This window comes from Salvelinus namaycush, chromosome 37 (assembly GCF_016432855.1).
Source record: "Salvelinus namaycush isolate Seneca chromosome 37, SaNama_1.0, whole genome shotgun sequence".
NCBI lineage: Eukaryota > Metazoa > Chordata > Actinopteri > Salmoniformes > Salmonidae > Salvelinus > Salvelinus namaycush.
The window spans coordinates 5,204,796-5,224,236 of NC_052343.1; the positions used below are offsets into that span (position 1 = coordinate 5,204,796).

A 19,441-nucleotide genomic window follows, 5' to 3' on the forward strand; every position below is an offset into this window, starting at 1 on the left:
CACAATAACCCATGTCTTTCTTTTTACAGCACTCAAAGGGACACTTCTGAATGAAGGAACGGTGATCTTCATAAAATGATATTATTCCGTGGTGAGATACTATGTTGTCGCTGCTCGTTTAATGTGTGACAAATTGGAATCATTCAAGAAACTGGAGGAAACGAACCAGATAATTCATCCCAAACACCATTGGCACTTCTTATTCGAGTCGGAACACCAGCCGTCCAGATGCAGTTTCGACTTTTCTCATTGGCTTTAATCGTGTTGAACTGTATGGAGTACAGCAACTGTCAAACGCAGTCAAATCGCTGGAAGAGGAACAAAAGAGGTACGTGAAAAATCGTCTATCTATGCATATAGCATCATTGACAATGTGACAGTTGAAAGCGAGAAGTTTTGGATAGTTTCTGAGACCGCAACATTAGACGAAGAAAAATAGACATGGTCAGACAGATAATATTGAACATTTTGAGACCAAGAGTTTAATCAACATTTGTTGCCATTGTATATCCGGTTCTGCTTATGATGATGTCGTCATAACCATGATTAGATAATTACCTTGCCAATGTATTCAAACATAACTCGTTGGCACGTCTCCTACACACTGACACTATCATCGCCCTGAGCACCGTGTATTGATCAGGATACAGTGACCGTCCAGCATCCTGTAGACTAATGCTAGGCTATTTGAGGTGATGCATATCTGGTAAATGCGCTCGTGAGTTCCTGGATGCGTTTTATGCGCTCTGCAATTATCACCCGACTGCCAGTGAAAAAAAGGTATTCGATCCACCTAATATATCCATCCCGCCAAAACGAAAAGTCCCACAGCGGTGTAAAGCAGTAGCCGCGTCTGTCTGTGGGTATGTTTTACGAGGCAACTGTTCGGAACTTCATGAGTTCAATGTGGACACTATTTTTCTAAATTGTAACAAATTGTTGAGACTTCGCCACTCAAAGATATTGTTAGTTGTATTACTAGATTACAGGTCATTCTTGAAGATCTGTTTTGGGGACATTTTGGCAAATGCGCAAAATGTGCGTCTTGGACACATAGCCGTCATGGTTTGCCAACTCAAAAAAATGCCTGATAAGATTTGTGATATTATCTGCTTCATATTTCTTACATAGTTGCTGTTGGTGAGTCGTTTGGTCAAATAGCCTAGGTTACCCCAAATTGCTTCGGGCTCTCTGTGCTCTTACCTGTCCGACTGTCCGTGCCAACAAAGAGAGGTCTGTGTCTTTAATTAAATGTGGTACTGCTTAGTAGGCTACAGCGACTAGACGGTAAAACGCTGGTAGTGCGGCTCTGTCTATCTATTGTGGAGCGCAGCGGCTTAGGGGGGGGGGGGGGGGGGGGGGGCGTATTGTGGGAGTTTTAATGAATAGATGCGGAACCCCCTTTCCCCTGTCATATGAATTCGACCTCTCCAACCTCCTAAGCTGGTTTTAATTGATCTCATAACCGCAGAGTTATCTTTGAACAGTTGGTACATGCATAACAATCGCCTCGGGGGTTTAGCCCATTGGTAAAAACAGCAATGTGGAATGAATGAGCAGACTGTGACCATCAGTGCGTCTGCTGTTAGCAGCACCCCTCTGGATCTGTGACATAAGCACGGTCCTTACTCCGGTGGTGGCAAGGGAGAGAGGGAACACTGCTTAATCGGAAGTGCGTCTGCTATTCCTTACTGATCCCATGGTCGCCTGGTTATAGCACCAATACCCCAAACAGAGCATGTTACAGTGTGGTGTACAGTAGGATGATCCTCTTCTCAATGCAAGTTTTTTTTTGGGGGGGTGTAAATTGTAAGGTAATCACAGATTGAATCATATGCAAGGCATGCCAGGGGGAACCTCCACTCCTGGCTGCAAGCCTTCCACTGCCCATCTGCAAATAATCAAGCAATCACTGTGGGGTACTTGCACAGACACACTTTTCTCTGCTCGCCTATTTTTCTCTTAGGATTGGAGTGATCTCAGATGCTCCGTAATATAATGTTCTTAATGGGATCAAACTTTTTGGCACAGAGTGGAACTGGTTAAGTTGAAGTTTGAGATGTCATAGGGAGAGAGGAAAATTGATAATGGCATAGATGTGTGTGTTTGTCTGTGTTTCTGTGTTTGTTGTCGATAGAAGTGGTTGAAATGCTTTTTGGCTAGCAGGCTAGAGAGGTATAACCCTTACGTGTGTGTGTGCATGTATGTGTGTGTGTCTGAGAGAGAGAGAGAGCTGGCTGGAGGTGGGGGTGAGAGCAAAAGGTTAACTCATACATTTGACCCTGAGGATGTGATTAGGCTGAGCTGTACACACATCACCGTAAACTCTCTGAACATCTCAAACTGGATGCTCCAGCCCTCAGCGATGTATGGGTTTTGTACAGATTGTTTTTTGAGGGAAGGTGGAGGATTGGTTCCTGTTGTTTTGGATTGGAATGGTCCAACTGAAGCCAAAAGCGACATTTAACACACACTGGCAGGCAGCCACGCTTTAGGTTTTCACTTCCTTCCTTTATTTTTGATGGTTATTGAGAGAAGCATGTGAGAGAGAGATCACTGTTCAATATGCTCTGAGAGGGCTGAATATTTGTGCCTTGCCCTGAAGGTTCACCGTGACAGCTCTGGAACGCAGCAGTAACGTAGTGACGTTTCCAAATCAGTCTGGAGTGGTGAGTCCCAGACACATTTTAAAAAGTGAATATGGAATTGGTCACGTTCAGCTCCCGGGCATATATAATTTATGCGTAAAGAAAAATATCCTGTGTGTGGAGGAACAAATGTCTTTACCTTTCAGGCTGAAATAAATTCAAATAAATTGGCTGAAATAAGTAGTAGAGCCTTTGCCGTTGACATACAGTATATGATTGGATTAGCTAGGGAAGTGTATGGGAAGGAGATGGGTGTATAATAGGAGGATGCAAGAGTGAAAAGCAGGGCTGTTCTAGTCGGCAACAGTCTGTGTTCAAAGGCAAACTGTAAGAGAGTCAAGCTAAGGCTAAATGAAGGGAATCTGTGGTGTAAATGGTTTGATCATCTCTTGCAAGCAGCTCCTATAATCTACTACATGACTCAATCCTCTGTTCCACTGTAGTTATTGTTTTTTCTCTTCATATAAAACCAATGATTTACACCTCCTTACTCCCCCACTCCGCCCACTAAAAAATAGAAAATCATGCCAATGAAGCCTGCTATGATATCATTGCTAGACTCAAGGATATTGTTTTTCATTTTTATTCTCTGGCTAATGATGCCACCTGCTGACTACATAAAAATGGACTCAAGTACCAATGTTGCCCGGAGGAAGAGATGCACCATGGGTCAGGGGAGTTTGTAAATCCACTACTAGGAAATGGCTATAGTAGTGAAAGACTGAAGAAAAATGTACCCTAAGTGTTCTGTCATCACTCCAAGGTGAACTTTGATTTTGTAGGTCAGCTGTTTCAAAAAGATCCTAGAAATGATATGGTTTTGAATGTCCCCACAATCTGATTATTTTATTACTGTAAAAAAATCAGATTGTGGGGACATTCAAAACCATATAATTTCTAGGATCTTTGAATCAGATGAATTCAAATAATAATCTTCAGCTATTTTTACAACGTTGCCTGAGGAAGATTCTAGAAGTCGAAGTGCGTTTTCCAGTTGTGCGTGCAGTTGTGATGTACAATGCTGACTGCCCCTATATGTACTATTTTGTAAATATATTCTGTTAATAGTTTACTAAAGTTATTTGCAACTTACTGGCCGCCTACTCTTCTTCTTTCTCAAAATGGTATGAAACAGATTTTGAGATGAAGATACTTAAAGATGTGCTCCAGGATCTTAAGCAGAACAAATTCGTAATATATCATTCATACCAATTGCAAAAAAATATTATAATAATAATAATATCTGCAGGACGTAACTGGTTCGAATCCCCAAGTCGACTAGGTGAAAATTCTGTCGATATGTCCTTAAGCAAGCCACTTAACCCTAATTGCTCCTGTAAATCGCTCTGGATTTAGCATCTGCTAAATGACTAAAATGAGAATGTAAAATGTACATCATTTGATGACATAGTACACAGAAAACGGGCACTACTTTCAAAACTACTGGCTGAAATTATACAAAACTTCGAGATTGCATCTCTAAGTAACTTTGTAACCACTAAGTGAAAGTAAATGATCTTGATTGTGTCAACGTCTACTTGAATATGGAGTTTGGGCTTATTTGAGGAAACGGACTCAATTAATGTGAGATGAGATGAAACACAGTGATGATGCATCTAATGGAAAAAGTTATGTAGAACGTCCAAGAATCAGATTTGTTAGTACTGTACCTGCTAAAGTTGTATTCATTAGTCACCAAACAGAAGAAAACAAACTGAAACAGCAAGGGACTACCAATAAGAGACACTCATTTTTGTTTCCCTGTTTTCTGTTGCTTGTAGTATGAACACACACATTCAAAGGGGGAGACAGTCAAGAGCACCTCTTTGACATAGCAGTACAGTATGGGTAATACTTAGAAGGAAATGCCTACATTTACGTTTTAGTCATTTAGCAGACACTCATTCAGAGCTACTTACAGGAGCAATTAGGGTTAAGTGCCTTGCTCAAGGGCACATCAGCAGATTTTTCACCTAGCCGGTTACTGGCCCAACGCTCTTAATCGCTAGACTACCTGCCGCCCTGAAAGCACTCAGACCGCACTTGCTAATACTCTGAATTTTCTGTGAGAGAAATGGATACAAATAGTATAACTGTAAGTCAATTTGGATAAAAGCGTCTGCCCAAATGGCATATATTATTATATATTAATAGTTTATGACTGTCTATTAAATAGCTTATTGTCCCTCTTATTGTTTGGTGGACATGAAGCCATTTAAACGGACTGTGTGTGAGTGAGAGAGATGTGACGGAGTGAGTCAGAAGGTTTGTAATTTAAGTTGGAGATGATTTGGAGAGAATGAATGTGTGTTTGAGTGATTGCCTCTCTTAAACCAGCTTTGCCACTCTGCCTTCGGGAAAAGTGAAAAGGGGCCGCAGATGGCATGTCTTTTAACAAGGCTTTTTCACATAATGCCACTCTAATCCACAGGATGGGTGCCCTGTATCCTGCGTTTCTCTCCTAAGCCAGGAGGACTGTGTGACTTTTTTATTCCACAGCAGCAGTGCGTTTCTCCTGGCTGGTTATGAAGGAGCCCTGTACGTTGTGTCAGCGCGCCAAGCGGCACATGGAACGATCACTTTACCGAAACGCTGAAAAGCGATCCGTGGTCCGTGGTGTGGAATAGCAGTAGCCCCCCCATCCTCCCAAGTTCTGCTCCTTGCCGAGGGGGCTTTTAAAGACGAGAGGGAGTGGAGGGACGGGAGAGAACATATTTAAGCAGATCAGCTGGTTGTGGCTGAATGTGAGCAGCATCACCTGAGAGGGATTACTGCTCGCCAAGTCCTGACCTGAGCCCCGGCTGCAGCGTCTAAGAGGAACCGTGTTCCCTTTCTCTTCCCAGGCCCCATCAGCCAAGCTGTTAATGTGCGTGTGTGTGTGGATATGTTTGTGCGTGTGTGCGTGCGTGCATGCAAGTCTTTATGCAGGTGTGTTTTTGTGTCTGGACAGTTTTGTGGAAAATCATGGCAGATAATTCAAGTTTTCAGCTGCATTGACAAATAAATTCAGTAACAAAAACAAAACCTGTGAACTACAGCAACTGTTGCGGCGAGGTCAGTCTGGTGGGACCCACTAACCCAAGCATGTCCATCCTGTCTGTCTGTAGTGTAGCAGACCTAGTAGGTCTCAGTCACAGCCGTATCAAATGAAGCCGGTGAAAGGGGTCTCAGTCCTCAGTGCACCGATGCCATGCTACACCGGTGGAAATCCCCCCCTGAGGAAAAAAAACAACACAGGTGTCATGAACTTGTAGTCAGGCTCGGAGAGATTCCTCAGGACCCACGTGACAAGCTGAGGGTTATCTGTTTCTGTCTTGTCTTCATTTTCTCTCACCAGAAAAAAACATTTTCTGTTCACCCTCTGCCTGTTCACCCTCTGCCTAACCCCTCTTCACCCTATGAACTCAATTCGCCCTAATTCATTTAAATTGGCACCAACACGTAGCTTTCTGATTCGATGGCGTTGCAGTAGGTTCACAAACTAGAGGGTTTAGGTTTTTCCGCTTTCTCCCTTTTTTTCTGTGCGCTGTTTCGTGTCTGAGCAAAGACTGAGGAGGATCCATTTCACACAGAGGAGAAGGCTAGCTTTGTAACACTTCTACACGTTTCCAGTTATCACGTCACTGCAGAGAAACAGTCGTTGTGTGTAGATTTGGTCCCTGTTTTTTTCTTTTTCTCAGGGCAATGCACAAGGGGGATCTTCTCTTCCACCCTCAATCACTGTCATCAGAGGATTCCATGATGTTGGCAACGCTTAATGCCAAACAGATATTTTTCTTTCAGGCTACATTTTACCACACTGTAAAAGTTCATTTTCGGAAATGTGAAATAAAATGGACTTATTATATAAATCTTATAATACACTCCATATTTCCCAGCGGTGATTGGAAACTCCAGAGCAGCAGACAAAAGGTCCAGTGTCCCTTTCGAGTGCGAGGGGAAATTTTGTAACCCTCACCTATGTTATTCCCTCAATAGCGCGCCTGCCTACAGCAATTACACCTTAATACGTTTTCGTATAAAGCTACTAAATATGGCCAGCCAGTTTGGTTCGATACTCTTGAGTTTATTAGGCCATAAAAGTCCTAATGTGGGGATCGTTTCTAAGTGGCGCGCATAAAACAACAACACAAAATAAGCATTTAAACACAGAAGTGAGTCATGCGAGGGCTTCGGAGGTAGGGGAGCGGACCAGAGACAGAGAGAGGGAGGCCCTCGTCAACGAACCTCGCACTATACTCATGTGAAGAACAACACTCAAGCATTTCCTCAGAATCAAATCAAATTTATTTATATAGCCCTTCGTACATCAGCTGATATCTCAAAGTGCTGTACAGAAACCCGGCCTAAAACCCCAAACAGCAAGCAATGCAGGTGTAGAAGCACGGTGGCTAGGAAAAACTCCCTAGAAAGGCCAAAACCTAGGAAGAAACCTAGAGAGGAACCAGGCTATGAGGGGTGGCCAGTCCTCTTCTGGCTGTGCCGGGTGGAGATTATAACAGAACATGGCCAAGATGTTCATATGTTCATAAATGACCAGCATGGTCAAATAATAATAATCACAGTAGTTATCGAGGGTGCAGCAAGTCAGCACCTCAGGAGTAAATGTCAGTTGGCTTTTCATAGCCGATCATTAAGAGTATCTCTACCGCTCCTGCGGTCTCTAGAGAGTTGAAAACAGCAGGTCTGGGACAGGTAGCACGTCCGGTGAACAGGTCAGGGTTCCATAGCCGCAGGCAGAACAGTTGAAACTGGAGCAGCAGCAAGGCCAGGTGGACTGGGGACAGCAAGGAGTCATCATGCCAGGTAGTCCTGATGCATGGTCCTAGGGCTCAGGTCCTCCGAGAGAGAGAAAGAAAGAAAGAGAGAAGGAGAGAATTAGAGAGAGCATACTTAAATTCACACAGGACACCGGATAAGACAGGAGAAGTCCTCCAGATATAACAAACTGACCCTAGCCCCCCGACACATAAACTACTGCAGCATAAATACTGGAGGCTGAGACAGGAGGGGTCAGGAGACACTGTGGCCCCATCCGATGTTACCCAGAACAGTGTATTGACAATAACATGGTCATAACTGGTGTGATTCTTATGGAATACTATAAGTATGGGGATCAGTGTAAAAAAAATGAGGGCATATGTTAAAAGCTGGAACTCGATGACCAGCAGTTTAGCAGTCGTTGGGCTGCAGGTGATTAACATCACCACTCCTAGGGACATAGCTAGAGACACAAGGGCAGGGACGGAATAGGGAGGGTCGCGTGTTGTACTACTGCAGCGAGCCACATATCTGACTCTTGTTTGCCATGTCTGTGTGTGTGTTCTTCTCCGTGTGCCTGCAGACTACTACCTACTTTGGATCGATCTCTGCAAGGCCCTGGTAACTTGAGATCAGGAGCCCCCCTCCCTCTGACAGACACACACACACACACACACACACACACACACACACACACACACACACACACACACACACACACACACACACACACACACACACACACACACACACACACACAGGCAGGCAGACAAGTGTGTGGGGTTGGTCTTTGGCTCTGCAGAGTATTTACATCCACGCCTGCTCTAATGGCTGCTACAACAACAGACAGGGAGGCGTGGTGGAGCTGTGTGATCCGGAGTGCAGAGCAGGGCTCTCTCTACCCCCTCCCCACCCTTTAACACTCGACAGATGGACATGCCTGCTTTTTCCCCCCTCTCTGCTTTTATTGGACCTCTAATTATGCTTACACACCACATCAAAATAAGGCCCAGCATGCAATGCCTTTGGTATGGGGAGGAAGTGAGCCGGTCAGATGCAATAAACAGTCTCACTGTGTGGAACTTGCCTGTAATTTAGGAATCCGCCGGACATGGATGTACTGTACTGGAGGTGATGGTGGTGGTGGTGCTCTCGAACCCACCTTACCCACTGAGTGAGGCTGCTGGATTGATGAGTGCAGCTGTGGATAGGGCTGGGGCTGGACTTGCGGCTTGACTGAGGCTGGGCTGGGGGTAGGGCTGGGGCTGGACCCGTGGCTTGACTGAGGCTGGGCTGAGGGTAGGCCTGGGGCTGGACCTGTGGCTTGACTGAGGCTGGGCTGGGGCTGGGGCTGGACCTGTGGCTTGACTGAGGCTAGGCTGGGGGTAGGGCTGGGGCTCGACCTGTGGCTTGACTGAGGCTGGGCTGGGGGTAGGGCTGGGGCTCGACCTGTGGCTTGACTGAGGTTGGGCTGGGGGTAGAGCTGAGGCTGAACCTGTGGCTTGACTGAGGCTGGGCTGGGGGCAGGGCTGGGGCTGGGGCTGAACCTGTGGCTTGACTGAGGCTGGGCTGGGGTTAGGGCTGGGGCTGGACCTGTGGCTTGACTGAGGCTGGGCTGGGGGTAGGACTGGGGCTGGACCTGCGGTTTGACTGAGGCTGGGCTGGGGGTAGGGCTGGGGCTGGACCTGCGGCTCGACTGAGGCTGGGCTGGGGGTAGGGCATGGGTTCGATCTGAGGCTAGAGCTATAGGACTTGGACAGGGGCTTGACTTGGGCTGAAGCTTAGGATGGGATATTGGGCATGTGCTGTATGGGGCTGGAAGTAGGCTGGGACTACTCAGCTGGGGCTGAGGCTGGAACCGGGGCAGTATTTGTATTTATTCAGGATCTGGGCATAAGGTTGGATCTAGGATTAGGTCTCGGGCTGGGGCCAAGTGCTGGTAGTCATTACAGGGCCCTGATGCTGAGCTTAGAGAGAGAAAGAGAGAGCGAGAGAGATTGTCAAGACGAACAAATGAGATGCCTCGTCAATCATCTAATTAGGTTCACTATGTTGCTGCTATTAACAATGTGGACAGTTGACAGTCCCATACTGAAAAGGACTGTCAACACAGCACCGTCACTCTGCTCTAACAGAAGTGAACAGAGCCCTCTAGTCATGCCATGCACAAAACCATATGGGTGGCACTGGCATTACATACAGTATGTAGTTACAGAGTTGTAGATAGAGAACAGTGAACAGTGCGATATTCTCACCAAGTGCTGAAAATGAAATGTCCCATTTAGATGCACCAAGTTACTTTCTCTGGATGATTATCCTGGCAAGACCCAAATACAGTGACGGCAGAGCTCGTTAAAACCATGGTTCCTAGTCTTGTGTACCACTGAGTGGAAGGCATCAGAACAAGCATTCTCCTCTTCCTCGGACCTTGTCAGAGATGGAACGCATCCCAAGTCACTCCACATGGGCCCAGACATAAGAGTGTCGGTAATATAGCTTACTGCATGGTTGGGTTTTGGTCAGTGTGTGGTTGTGGTCATTGTTGTTGTCTGTGTTGACTCCAAGGCCATGCTTGTTTGTGTGCTTTGCTCTGGCTGCATGCCACACAGCCAGGACACACAGAACAGACAGAGAGAGAGAGATGAGAGCGAGAAAGAGTGTAGGGAAATTAATACGCTACATTATGATTTTAATGTCGCATGTGGCTGCCCCACATTTCCAGCTTGTTTGGTTGCTGAATATTCTTTGTTGCGGTACTGAACTTTTTTTTTTGCTAACTTGGTTTAGGGACCAGACAATGGAACAAAACTGCGGTAGGGAAGGTTGGTGAAGAAAAAGTGAAAGGAGGGAAGAAAAAAAAAGAAAAAACCCATTAACATTTTTCAAATTCCTTTCTTTCTTTTTCTTACAGCTATTTGTATTACATCTTGGCCGACTTATCCTTAACTCAATATGATTTCTTTGAACGGCAGCCAGGTCTCATGAGCACACTGTATAAACAACTTTCACCGACAGGAGCCCTAACTAATAGGTGTAAGTAGGCAGGGGTCACATGTAGTGTACATGTTTACGCACTAATGGGTTTCGGGATGACACGGCCATGATGCCGTAATGGACAGTAGCGAAGCGTAATGGACATTTTAGGGCTGGATATCATCATGAAAGCACAGTCACTTGTACATGCGCACACGCACACACTGTACAGTATGTGTATGGTTTTAGCAAGCGGTGTTTGGTTGAAAACAACACAGTTTATATGTAAGAGCCAGAGGAAGGGTTATACCTAAAAACCCATCAGCTTTTTTAGGATGTAGAGAAAGCATGTAGAGAAGATAGCAAGAGTGTATCCGGAACCTAAAAGGGTTCTTCGGCTGTCCCCAAAGGAGAACCCTTTGAAGAACCCTTTTTTGGTTCCAGGTTAGGGTTGCAAACCTACCAGTAAGTTAATGGAATCTTGAGTAATTTTGGTAATTAACAGAAAATCTATGGCAATCTTGAGTAACTTTGGTCATTTATAAAAATGTATTCATATACCATATTAATTTATTATATCTGTGCCCATATTTTCCATGAGTTTCTAGTAGATAAACCATATGGTTCAAGAGAAAATAGTCCAATTCATGAAAAAAGCACCTAATCAAATGGCATTACTTTCAATTAACTTCGAAATATAAAATCCACCAGTTTGATGCCAAAACATTGACAACAAATACATATTGGCATAGTTAATAAAAAAAATGTAATAAAATATAAAGGGTAGGGGCCTCCCGGGTGGCGCAGTGGTCTAGGGCACTGCATCGCAGTGCTAGCTGCGCCACCAGAGTCTCTGGGTTCGCGCCCAGGCTCTGTCGCAGCCGGCCGCGACCGGGAGGTCCGTGGGGCGACGCACAATTGGCATAGCGTCGTCCGGGTTAGGGAGGGTTTGGCCGGTAGGGATATCCTTGTCTCATCGCGCTCCAGCGACTCCTGTGGCGGGCCGGGCGCAGTGCGCGCTAACCAAGGGGGCCAGGTACACGGTGTTTCCTCCAACACATTGGTGCGGCTGGCTTCCGGGTTGGAGGCGCGCTGTGTTAAAGAAGCAGTGCGGCTTGGTTGGGTTGTGCTTCGGAGGACGCATGGCTTTCGACCTTCGTCTCTCCCGAGCCCGTACGGGAGTTGTAGCGGTGAGACAAGATAGTAATTACTAGCGATTGGATACCACGAAAATTGGGGAGAAAATGGGATAAAATATATAAAGGGTATTTCATGCTGAAACCCTCATATTAAACATCAATGGTATTCACTAAATTGATGGTTTGTATTTAGGATAGTATTTTGTCATTTTTGTCATTATATATTTTTTTGTAAAATGATCTTATTTCATATGTTTTACATGTAATAAGGCCACACAGAGGGACAGAGATAATTACAGACACCTGTGATAATCTGAAGTAATCATAAAATCCTTGAAAGATACTAAAATTCTAGTAGTTTACTGGTAAACTTGGAAACTCTATTCCAGGTAGAATCCTTTTGGTTCCAGGTAGAACCCCTGTTGGGTTCCATGTAGATCCCATACAGAGGGTTTACATGGTCTTTCTACTTGAAACTCAAGGAAAATATGGAAACAGAAAGGGTTCTAACTGGAACCATAAATGGTTCTAACTGGAACCATAAAGGGCTCAAACTGGAACCATAAAGGGCTCAAACTGGAACCATAAAGGGCTCAAACTGGAATCAGCAGAAGAACTCTTTTGGAACCCTTCTTTTTAAGAGTGTCGTTTTCTGACGCTGTATGGTAACCCTACAACAGCAGGGCTAGGAATTCCATCAGGCAGGATTGTTTAGACAAGAGAAGAGACTCCTGTGGTTTGAGTTATCATAACTCCTTAGCACGACCAGTGCCTCGGGGGCTTGGGTAATAGCAGCAGTTCTTGCATAAAAAACAATTTGCTGGTCATTTATAACAGTTAGTAGTGTGGCATGTTGACACGTGCAAGGTGGGGACTTAGCCTACTCTATGCTGATGACCTCTTTGTAATGAGACACTCAGGGCTTACATACCACCCATGTCTTTGGGTGGAAGCCACCCCCTAATTCACACGTATCGCGTTATCTATCCTATCTAACACGTCTTGATTTGTTTTGTTTGTTCGTTTTTTTAGGAACTCGGTCGGGGTCTCAACTTACTGTTGAGTTAGAATAGTAGAATACTCAAGGTGCAATTTCGAAATTTGGTTTTGCATCAGCAGTTTTGTTCTTGTTATGTCAGTTACTGACAGTCACTCAATTAGCCTGACAGCAACAACAAAAATTCATTGATAAGTTAGTCTAGCCAACTATCTAAACTTGTAGAATGGTCGAATTACTGACCGAGTGGCCCCCATTGGTTTTGTTAGTCACTCTCACTCAGATGTCATGTTCAAAGCTGCAAATATTTTTCTCCAAACTGTGGCAAAATGTGAAAAATTGCAGGAAATTAGCTGTAAAACTGCAAATGTTTCAAATTTAAAAAAATAAAAATAAAAATCATTTAGGGCCCTCAAAAGGCATGACTGCATGTGTGGGAACGCAGACCCGCAAACCACTGCGGCCCCTCATGATGAGTTCAGATTTAATGTGGCCCCCACCCCCATCAAAGTTGTCCATCCCTGCTCTAGTATGTCAACCATCCCTGTGAATTAGACATACAGTTCACCATCCTAATGTGAACACCTATTGCACATACCATACTGCCCCTAGAGGTGTGGAGTGTTTAAAAATGTTTCTGTACTTTGCCTTCCAATTTCATTACGTCTATGGGAAATGCTATCTAATAGGACTCTTATTGTACGGACCGACGCCAAAGGTGAGAAGCGGGTACGGGGAGTCAACATTTAATACGCAGCAGCAGGGAACAGAGATGGGGAACTGACAAATATAGGGGATGTAATAAACAGCGGATTGAGTCCAGGTGAGTCCAATAATACGCTGATGCGCGTGACGGGGAAAGGCAGGTGTGTGTACTGATGGTGGCAGGAGTGCGTAATGCTGGGGAGCCTGGCGCCTTTGAGCACCGGGAGCGGAGCAGGCATGACAGTAGCCCCCCTCTAGGGGCACCACCCGGTGTCCCACCTGGGCGAGCCTGACGGGCTGGCCGAGGCACGGGCGCTGGACAAACCGGCTAGGCGTAAAATCCCGACGAACCGGTAGGGGCGTGGGAGCCTGGCAAACCGGATAAGGCATGGGAGCCTGACGACCCGGTTGAGGCGTGACAGCCTGATGATCCTGCTGGCACGTGGGAGCCTGATGAGCCGGCTGAAGCGTAGACGCCTGGCATGCCGGCTGAGGCGTAAAACCCTGGTGATCCGGCTGAGGCCTGACGTTGGGTTGGGCGCCTACCGAGCCAACCGGGACAAGAAAACCTCTCGAGCCAGCTAGTGCGTGGAAGCCCGACGAGCTGGCTTAGGCACCCCCGGTTCCATCAGCGGTGGCCCCCGGACATGACGTCACCACCAACCAGAACGCCAGCACTCCCCGATGCTTCGTTAGATGGCTGCTGCATTCTGTACGGACCGACGCCGGAGATGAGAAGCAGGTACGGGGAGTCAACATTTAATAAGGAACAGACATGAAACAAGACAGGCACAGCATCAGCACACGGGCAAAACACTGGCATTCGACAATCCCTGCAGCAGCAGGGAACAGAGATGGGGAACTGCGACAAATATAGGGGATGTAATAAACAGGTGATTGAGTCTATGTGAGTCCAATAATACGCTGATGTGCGTGACAGGGAAAGACAGGTGTGCGTAATGATGGTGGCAGGAGTGCGTAATGCTGGGGAGCCTGGCACCTTCGAGCGCCGGGAGGGGGAGCGGGGGCAGGCGTGACACTTATACATCTTTCAAACCAGTAAGTTTTTCCGCCAACTTTAGCATCCCGCCAACTTTTTGCTTCATTTTCTTTATATATGAAGGGTATTGCCAGCGATAAAGCCTCTACTTTTATTTTCCCCCAACCGACCTAGTCACGATTGCAGTAAAGTTCTGCCTACGGTATGAAATGTAGCCGTAATGCTGAGGCGGCATTGACACGGACTACTCTCTTAAGCTCTTAATGGTTGCTATGCAGCGCCCATTACTACCATTCTCCTGCCAGTTCTAAACTTTGCGAGGCATGTCACCCCACCCATCTTTTTTTTCTTCTTCTTATAGCCCACCGCATGCACTGTTTTCTTAACCACAACTGGCGTATCCATAAAGAATTACTGTTCCACTAGATATCACTGAATTACGAAAATATTGTAATAAAGTAAGCTAATGCAATTGAAGGCATCAAATTGTTTCTTACTGAAACGCAGGATGAAAGTCATCCAATAGTTATGATACATTTGAAGCAATAGCCTACCCGCGTGTGGTCAACTATTTCAGCATCGTTTCACGCTTCAATTGAGACAAGAGTGGGGACTCGTCTTGATAAATCAATCAATGTCAGATTGTTTTTCTCTTCACTGAATCCACTTTTGAATATTGGTTACAATTAGGCTGTAGAAACGTTAGCTAAGTTGAGGTGAATGCTGCCCATGATCATCTTGTCTAGTTGGCTCATGTATTAGCACTGGTGAGCAGAACATTTGTCAGCATGTTATGTAGCTTAACAAGTGGATAATGTTGCTCTTCACTCGCAGTCACTTAGTAGCCCTTGCCAACTCCCGACCAAAAAGCCTATGACTCGTCTTAATCAATCAATGTGATTTTGTTTCACGGAATCACCGTCTGTGTTGACTGTGATCAGGGTAGCCTAAGTGTCTCGTCTGTTTTAATGAACACAATAACTATTGATTTCATGTGCATGGCATGGCACAGCCATGTAGCATATAGGCTGCACAGACCAGGAAACGTCATTACACTCAAAATATGCCATTCTTTTCTTTTGAAAATAAATTATTAGTCTTATGTTTCTTAGGACCTGCCTAAAACAAATGAATAATGGATTTATTAAAACAGAAGTCCACCCACATTGGCCCATGTCCACTCAAATTCATGTGCACGGAGATATAAAGGGCTTATTGCAACAATAATATGGTAAAAATGGGACTGTATGAATTGGGCTCAAAAAATGGGTATATTTTTTTTACAGGCAACATACCATAAAGTCTATCTGTAAAGGGTAGAAACAGTCCTTAATTACTAAAGTTTGAAAACCCATGGCAGTGCAATTCTCACTCTCAAGTGAAAGGTGGTGGTGGGATTGGAGATATTGGAGCCGGGAAACGATGCTTTGAAGTTGTCTTTTTGTGGCGTGGACCATGTGTGAAAGTAAGACCGTGTCTCAGCCATCGGCCCCCCTGTGGAGCGCTCCACTTTTGACCCTGTGGATCACCTCAGATCTCCCTCCAGGCCGCAAGGCCGAGCAGGGGTGTGAGGTTGTATCTTGTTAAAGGGTTAATGAGGTAGAACTGTGTGGCACGGTTCATGTTCACCTAGTGGAGAGAGGGAGGGCCGTAGTGATAGTCAGTGTGACTATGTATACAGTGTGTGTGCAGGGCTCTAAAGTGCAACCATTTTGGTCGCATATGCTCCTAAATATTTTGCACCAAAAAAATCTACCAGAATAATTGTTGTTATGATTAGGCTTTGCTGTACCACTGCCTCCAAGTGCCATACCCCTCGGGCCCGGAGAGCAAATCAACGTATTTAGAGGCCTACCTTCAAACTCAGTGCCTCTTTGCTTGACACCATGGGAAAATCAAAAGAAATCAGCCAAGACCTCAGAAAAAAAAATTGTAGACTTCCACAAGTCTGGTTCATCCTTGGGAGCAATTTCCAAACGCCTGAAGGTACCACGTTCATCTGTACAAACAATAGTACGCAAGTATTAACACCATCGGACCACGCAGCCGTCATACTGCTCAGGAAGGAGAAGCATTCTGTCTCCTAGAGATGAACGTACTTTAATGCGAAAAGTGCAGATCAATCCCAGAACAACAGTAAAAGACCTTGTGAAGATGCTGGAGGAAACAGGTACAAAAGTATCTATATCCACAGTAAAACGAGTCCTATATCGACATAACCTGAAAGGCCGCTCAGCAAGGAAGAAGCCACTGCTCCAAAACCGCCATAAAAAACTACGTTGAAACAACGTTGGTTCAACCAGTGTGTGCCCAGTGGGCGTTCCCTTTTTGGTCACGGTCAGTCCCGGCGGAGGGATGGTGAGAGGCGAACCCTCTGCTGCTCCCTCCCTCTGCTAAAACTGACCATCAGATGCAGACAACGTCAGTCCAGTAAAATTTAAAAAAGCAAATTATTTAAATGTAGGCTCACTCAGCTGTGCCTCACGAGTAATACAACACCTGATCTATTACCAGTCTGATCATATACGGTAACTGCCCAAATAAAGCAAACACTGGAGTAAATGAGGGATACAATGTAATATTGAAATCAGGTGCTTCCACACAGGTGTGGTTCCTGAGTTAATTAAGCAATTAACATCCCATCATGCTTAGGGTCATGTATAAAAATGCACAGTTGGCCATTATTTTGGCTACCATGACTAGAAGAAGAGATCTCAGTTACTTTGAAAGAGGGGACTTAAAGGAACGTGCGCACGTGTGTGTGTCACCAGATCTCAACCCAATTGAAAACTTATGGGAGATTCTGGAGTGTTTTCTACCACCATCAACAAAACACCAAATGATGGAATTTCTCATGGCGGAATGATGTCGCATCCCTCCAATAGAGTTCCAGACACTTGTAGAATATATGCCAAGGTGCATTGATGCTGTTCTGTAATTTTTTTTTATCTGCAGTAAATCTCGGCCTACCGGTATTTGTATAAAGGTTTTAGCTTTTTATAATAAACAATGTCTTTATTAGTGTCTAGGTCACATCATTGTGCCTCAGAAGTAGCTATAATTCATATAGACCCAATATAGGCGTTTATCTCAATCAATAAAATAAATTCTGCTTTTCTGGTGCTCCTAAGTTTTATGTTGTGCTCCTACATTTTTTTAGGTTTGGAAGCATCAGTGCTACCCATTAAACATTTTTATTTTTGATCCCTGTGTGTGTGTATGTGGGGGGGGGGGGGGGGTGTTAATTTGTGTGGATGTTTTTGTTTGTTTGGGATGCCTCAAATAGAACCGAGCCCTCAGGGTTGTTTAGTTTCGTGCTACATAGCAGGGAGAAGCTTGGTATCCATCCACCTTTTCCTTCAGATGTGAAGAACCTGAAGTATCCACGGCCGGTAGAGTAAAGGAAGTGGTGGGGAGGGGATGGAAGAGGCCAGACTCTTCCATGCTACATGTGGTGCAAAAATGCCAAGCATGCATGTCCACTCTTCACAGGCTGTCATGTCCCCTCTCCTCTCATTCCGAGCCAGGCGTTGCGGGGAAACCCAGGACTCAAACACCATGTGGGAATGAATTACTGGGACGCGCAGCACATTGCGGTACAGGTGTGAAAATTAGGTGTGAGGTTTATGTGTGATAAATTAGCAACAGGTGTGCTAATTTAAGCCACTTCACCTCCATCCACCCCTTCTCTATTTCAACCCCTTTTCAGAGAGAGGAAAAACACATTTCACTCTCGCAGCCTGAGAGGAATTCGGGGAGTGGAAAATACCAAATATAAAAAAATTCCCCCCCAAAAAAGAAGGGCGAAAAGAGAGAGAAACATAAACCACGGGGCAGAAACATAAACCACATGTTTGTGTCTTCGAGCATGGCCAGAGAGTGATAAGATCCATTGTGTTGAGTCACCCATTAACTCTTTCTGTTATCCTTCTCTGGAGAGTAGTAAACCCTGTAGCACCTGCACAGACCTATTGGCCATACTGGCATCTACACAGCATAGCAACATGAAAACCAGAGGCAGATGCTGTATAGACAAGAGCGCCGTGCCAGTCAGTAGCTGGAAGATCATTCAGAGTGATAGTAGGAGTAGATCACAGAGCATGCTCTAGACATGTGCCACAGAGGGACAACTATACACGGTTATAAATGCATCGTGTAATGAAATTAGTTTAATCGCGTTAGTAAAGGATGCTATCAAAATAGTCATGCTTTTTAATGGGATGTTTAAGTAATGTGATTAATGACGTTAAATAGTATCGCGGTTGCTTCTACTTTCCTCTCCTGATTGCACCATAAAGTATTGGATGGGACCTCATGTAGAGATGACACTGACTTGTCAGCTGCACGTCAAGGCAGTTCTCACTGCTTTTCCTGTGCAACTCAGTTCAAATGGGGCTATGAGTCTTTCCAGTCCTTTCCAGTTCTTTAAAGGCACAATCCTTCATTCATTTTCTTTATTATGCTAGAGGTATTTTTATTATGCTAGAGGTATTTTGAGGCAATACCTTTTGCGTTTACAACGACTACTGTTAACTATTGAGTAAAAAACAAGTACATGTTGGGGTAAAAGACAATTTCACTAAGTTCAATGGGGCTTTATAAGTAATATTCTTATAGAATCAATGGGTATATATTATTAATTCATTGAAATGACCACAGCTGTAGGATGTTGCAAATTGTACCTTTTAATGTGACATTTCCACCATACAGCAAGACCTCAACCAACTAGCCGACTGTTCAGAACAAAACAAGATGAAGCTCAACCCAACAAAGTCCAAAGTGCATGTATACCTGTTTCAGCCATAATCCTGACCCACCTCTGCCATTATCCATCTCCGACCACACACTTGAGGTGGTGTCCAGTGCCAAAGCGCTCGGTGTGACATTCCAAGCCAACCTGAAATGGGAAACACACATCTCCGACATTACCACCAAAGGGATCCGAAGGCATGATGAACCGTCTTCGCCAGTTCAACCTTCCCCCGAAGACCTTCTGACACCTGCGTTGTCCATCCAGTGCTATAGTACATCTCATATTTTTATATTTTATTTACTTACTTACGTATATATATATATTATATATATATATATATATATATATATATATATATATATATATATATATATATATATATATATTAATGGCCAAGGTTATTCTCATTTGGTTTTCCACAACTTGGATGAAACGTGGGAACAGACCGCAACACATACTACCATA

The 19,441-nt window shown here is 44.9% G+C and overlaps 1 protein-coding gene across 2 annotated transcripts in view; it reads left to right on the top strand.

The window, feature by feature from the left end:
• Positions 1 to 228: 228 nt before the first annotated feature.
• Positions 229 to 19,441, top strand: part of LOC120030792 (R-spondin-2-like) — a 74,842-nt gene continuing 55,629 nt past the window's right edge. For both annotated transcript variants that reach the window (XM_038976227.1, XM_038976226.1), the window contains exon 1: positions 229 to 328. In XM_038976227.1, coding sequence (XP_038832155.1) covers positions 229 to 328 — 100 coding nt within the window. The remainder of the gene's footprint in view (positions 329 to 19,441) is intronic.